The sequence below is a fragment of the Pygoscelis adeliae genome, unplaced genomic scaffold (assembly GCF_000699105.1).
Source record: "Pygoscelis adeliae isolate BGI_AS28 unplaced genomic scaffold, ASM69910v1 Scaffold29, whole genome shotgun sequence".
In the NCBI taxonomy this organism is placed as follows: Eukaryota; Metazoa; Chordata; class Aves; order Sphenisciformes; family Spheniscidae; genus Pygoscelis; species Pygoscelis adeliae.
The window spans coordinates 799,565-804,588 of NW_008825611.1; the positions used below are offsets into that span (position 1 = coordinate 799,565).

The 5,024-nt window shown below is 43.3% G+C and overlaps 1 protein-coding gene across 1 annotated transcript in view; it reads left to right on the forward strand.

The window, feature by feature from the left end:
• Positions 1-5,024, forward strand: part of SLC4A11 (solute carrier family 4, sodium borate transporter, member 11) — a 68,974-nt gene that overhangs the window by 23,226 nt on the left and 40,724 nt on the right. Inside the window, exon 8 of the mRNA XM_009332715.1 lies at positions 3,808-3,931. Within this exon, the coding sequence (XP_009330990.1) occupies positions 3,808-3,931 (124 nt within the window). The remainder of the gene's footprint in view (positions 1-3,807; positions 3,932-5,024) is intronic.

Below are 5,024 nucleotides of genomic sequence, written 5' to 3' on the forward strand. Positions count from 1 at the left end.
GATAAAATTGCTGAGAAGACAACCTGGCATGTCATTAAATCATAGCCCAGCATTTCCTTATGTGACTAATATTGGGTGAAAATAGATTTTTCAGCTTGTTGGCCAAACCAAAGGAGAATCAAATTTAGCTCAACCCAAACCAAAAGGGAACTTGGAGGCTGTGGCCAACCCAGATTTGATTTAATGTCAGCTGAAAATGTCTTGCTAGTTCTCAGGTTTTTTGGGCTTTGGCTATTTACCCTCCAGAAATTTTTTTTTCCTTAGTGGGAATTTACTGAAGTGCTACTTAAAAAGTTGCTTCATTTTGAAGGTGGCTCTCCTCTTGGCCTGAACTATGCTGAGTTTTATCTGCAGTCTTGCATAACTTGGGATTTCTCCATGTGAACCGAATAACTTTTTTTCTTGTCCTTTACAAACATTTGCACAAGTGTTAACAGGGACTGCAGTTTTGGTTTGTATTATATTTGTATCTGGATTCTGGAATTAAAACAAAAGTGGGAGCTGTCAGTGCTACACCAGGGAATAGGATTTGAGTCAGCTAAATAATGGCTTAAATTTGAAGAAAACCTTGAGATGCTGAATGATGAACGGGCAGAAGTGACTTGGCCTTGCACTATAAGTACTGAGATACCAGGTTTTTCCCCCAAATAAACTGATATAACAGAGCGAGACTGGGCTTGGTGCAGATGAGGCTGCATTCTGCACAAAGGCACTGTTTCTCCCCTCTGTGTAGCAACGCTCAGGTCCATCAGACCTTCTCTGTGGCAGCTGTTTAAATCTGGTTTTACTCTGCTTTACCCCCACTAAACCAACTCAGCCTGATTTGTAAAGGTATTATTGACTTAAGTTGTGTCTATACATTGACCTAAAGTAGGTTGAAAATTCTTCAGAGGTCTATACTCAGTTTTACTGGTGTGATACTGGGATTCAGATGCGTGTGTCAGTGTCAATAGAGCTCTTTACAGAAGAATTGGAAGAAACTGTCTCATAGGTGTGAGAAGTCTCAAACTCCAGGACTGTGGATAAAACCATTTCAGATAAAAACGGGTAACGATGACAGTGGATTTCTTGGTGTCTTGTGAATGTGCTCAGTGTTGCTGAGTCTCCCAATGCTGCCTGGGATCCAGCGCTGCGGGATCCTCTTGTTGCACGCTTTCCCAGTCCCTCAAGGTAAGGAAACAGTGGACTCCTGACTTAGAGAAACATAAGGTTTTTGGCGCGGCTGCCAGGAAAATTAGCTTGTATATGAAAGTGATCTAATAACAAAGAGCAGCCTTTTAGAGTCAAGTTTTCCCCTCCATATCCAAGAAGCTCTTGAGCTGAAATGACTGAGAGCCCTCTGGACTGGTACTGTTGGCAGGACTGTCATCTCTGGAAAGCGTGGCCTTAGAGGCAAGGTGCTGGAGCTGAAACATGACCCTGTCATTTCAGGGAGAAAGCTAGCTACAGAAGAACATGTGGCTTGTTTTAATTATTGCACTATATAATAGATTTTTTTCAAATAACTTGCTATATTGCTGCATGACTTCACATATTGTAGCTAGGGGAACAGAGCTCCTGCATGTTGGGTTTCCTGCCTCGGGTAGCAGCAAGCTGAATTTCTGGGTTTTTCGTGATTGTTTCAGTTCTTGGATTTACTCAAATGGGGTGGGAGCAGGCAAGCAGGCACTGCTGAGAGGTGGCTGGCAACTCGTACCTCCACAACAGGTATAAGCTTATGTTCATGTGCATGCCGTGGTATCCTCCCGCGCTTCAGGCACCAGGGTGTGTGCTGATGTGATCAGCCCTTGTCCTGTAATAAGTCTTTTCTGGTCATGCTTTGTAATTCGGTAGCTCTTGCTAGCTCAGGTACTGCCTGATAGACATGGTAGGAAAGGGATGGTGTCTGGCAAGTCCTAGTACAGCTCTGTGAGCAGTAAGTATCTGATACCTGCTTCTGGCTATCTCTGGCAGTAGAAATGATCTTCAAAATGCCCAGAAAGCGTTCCTTTTCAAAACAATCAGTGAGCTCAACACCTGAGGTATGAAAACAGTGAGAACAGAGCATAAAATAAGGGTTATTTTTGCTAATGGTGCATTATAATAATAATAATCCATAGCAGGATTGCTACTGAAGGCATTGATTTGCTTTTGAAAACCAGCGTTGTCTGTGCTCATTTGATTCATTGGGAGGAAAGGATAAGAATTGTTGCAGATCCAAACTATGGGATTAGTTGAGAAGATAGCTTGCATTCTGTTTTCAATTACTTTAGAAGAGATTTATTCCTAACCTTAGGACTTGCCTTGATCTTTCTCCCTTCCAAAGCTGATGCGAGTAGAAAAAGGACAAGGGGCTGTGGTGGAGGGGAGTTAGGAGCTAAATTAAATACTGTCATCTTACTCATGACCTATCTTGTTCTAATTAAGCTGTTTGGTTGCTTTCAGACAAGTGCCTTTGATTAATTTGTGTAAGTAGGCTGCTTCCAATCTGTGATCAGGAAGTCAAACTCAGTAAGAAAATACTTGGTGGTGTGATTTTTTGTATGCAAGTTATTAAGAACTTAATAGGAAAATATAATGTGCTCCCGACTAGTATGCCTCCAGCCAAAGATCTTCAGGAGCCATTACTGGAACAACATTCAGGGTGCACGGGTGTGAGAATACATGTTAAAAGGAAAGAAATGGGCTAGGATTATGGAAGAGAAGTTGAGAGGTGATTTAAGGACTGTGATAAACACTTGCTAGATGAATAAAAGGGAACAAGCAGTCTAAGTGACTTTGAACCAGAAAAAAAAAAAATCACTCTGAGGCAGGAAAACACACTTACATACATAGGTTTTGCCTATGTCACTGAAAGAAGTATGTGTCTCATCAGTGCTTTTCAGAAGACTTGAAGTAGTAGGTGGCTTTAACGGGAACAGAAGATCTGCAGTCCGGGCTGGTGTTAACTTCTTCCTGCAACTGCACTGAGCCACTTTGCTGCTTTGTCAGAATTTCCCAGCAGGAAAAATGATGGCTACTCAGATCACAGCTCTGTTTAAATATCCCAGGGTGGAGACAGACCTGGTCTTTCATGGCTTCCACAGATGATCTCTGTGTTTCTTTCAAACAGCTTGTTGCTAGTCTTTGTTACGGGAGTCAAACAGCCATCACATGCCCAGCAGGGCTGGCTGGATTGCAGCCAAGGATTTCCCTCTGAGCAATAATCCTGCCTGCTACAGCTTCTGTAGATCTTGAGCAAGGAGGTCAGCTTGCTTTCTGTAACGCACCTGTACCAGAAAGGGGAAAAACAACAGCTGAGAGCAAATAGGGAAAGCCATTCAAACAGAGAGAGAGGTCTGCCCAAGGCAAAAGAAGTGGAAATATGTTGGTTTGGCATCTTGCCTTAATGTTTCCAAAAGCACTTTGGGAGATCAGGTGAAATGAAATGAAGTGTAAAGTGCTTTCCAGTAATGTAGATGTTGGGGTTTTTTCTAAGAGGATTTTTTTGTAGAAGCTTCTGTAGCACTGCAAGTACTAGGTACGTTGATTCTCTTTTGATTTCTTGGCTATTTAGAAAGCAGATGAGGGAAGAGGAAGAATACACCTTGAAATCTTGAAAGCTATTTCCCATAAAAACCACGGACTTTCAAATTCTACAAAAGAGCTAGCAGAATTGGGCTAACATAACTTAAAGGCACTGTTAAAGACTTCAGAAGTGAGCCTTTCACAACGAACAACACTTTGTATTTCTCAAAGTTGAAATGTGTGTTTATAAACCTTGTGCACCAGGAGAGAGCATGCCATGTGTCATAGTGCCATGTATAACAATGCCGTCTTCCTTGACAGTTGCACTATAAAGTCCCTTCAGCGACGTCACGTTTGCATCAGCCGCCTGGAGAGGCCTCAGAATTGGGGTGAAAACTCCTGCGAAGTGAGATTTGTGATATTAGTCCTGGCTCCTCCTAAAATGGTGAGTATTGCTCTCCTGTTTCCAAGATTGCTTTTCCTTGGTCTCCTTCTAGGGTTAATGACAACATGTTATTTTTAAAACACAAGGGGATGTGAAAAGGCCTGAGAATCTTCTCAGCAGTTGTCAAGATGGCTTATTCTAAATGTCTTTGAGGGGTAGATTAGTCAGCTGCATCCTCATCTCATAATGGAGAAAGGCCACTAGCCTGTCTGGGAGGAGAACACTGCAGATCAAGTGTGTCTGTAGTCTCCGTACACTTTTTGCTAGAGCTACCTCCGTGAGGCATGTAATACTCCACAGATTCCCCCCCTCCAGCTTTACCTCTAAAAAGAGTAGCTAAACTGGTACGGAATGTTGTTCCTGGTTAAAGCCATGCTTGTGAAGGGCTCTTACAAGTCTGGAGCTGATGCCCCACCGCAAAGGTCTGGGTTGCTTCCCAGCAAATTCTCTTGACAGGACTGACAGTTATGCTGCAGATGTGGTTGCAGCAGTTGTAGACGGACTGATGTAACCAAAAGGAAGATGTAGTTTTGTGAGCTCCATTGCATTATGGGCGAGACTATTTGGGAGCTGGGGTGCTTGTAAGGTCAGACTGTGCTGAGGTCCTTTGGGATGTGTTTTCACAGCTTTTGGCACTCGTGGCACTCCAAACGGCGAGGTTAAAGCTCGCTTAAGGGTACTTATGGGTTCTTTGGTGTGGACAAGGCCAACAAATGACATAGTAGTACACATTTACTGCAATATCATGGGGGGCATTGAGGTAAATTGGGGATCACTATCCTGTCTTCCTAGAAAGCACTGGCTTGATCAAGATGGTGTGTTCCTCTAGCTAACGGTTGAACGGTTCAAAGCTCAAGACCTTTTCACACTTAAGCTGGCTGTTTACACCTTGGGGCTACTAGGTCTGTGCTTCTGGGAGGTGCTGGAAAGGCTGGGGACCTTGTCTGGAACAGGACATATCCTGATTCAATTTCCTGCTCTTCAATGCTATTTGTGTGACCTTGGGACCTTCTAGTCTGGTCTGTCTGTCTCTTCCTCCTCTCCACCACCACCCTTGTTTAAATGGAAATACTGGTGTTTCCTTATTTCCCAG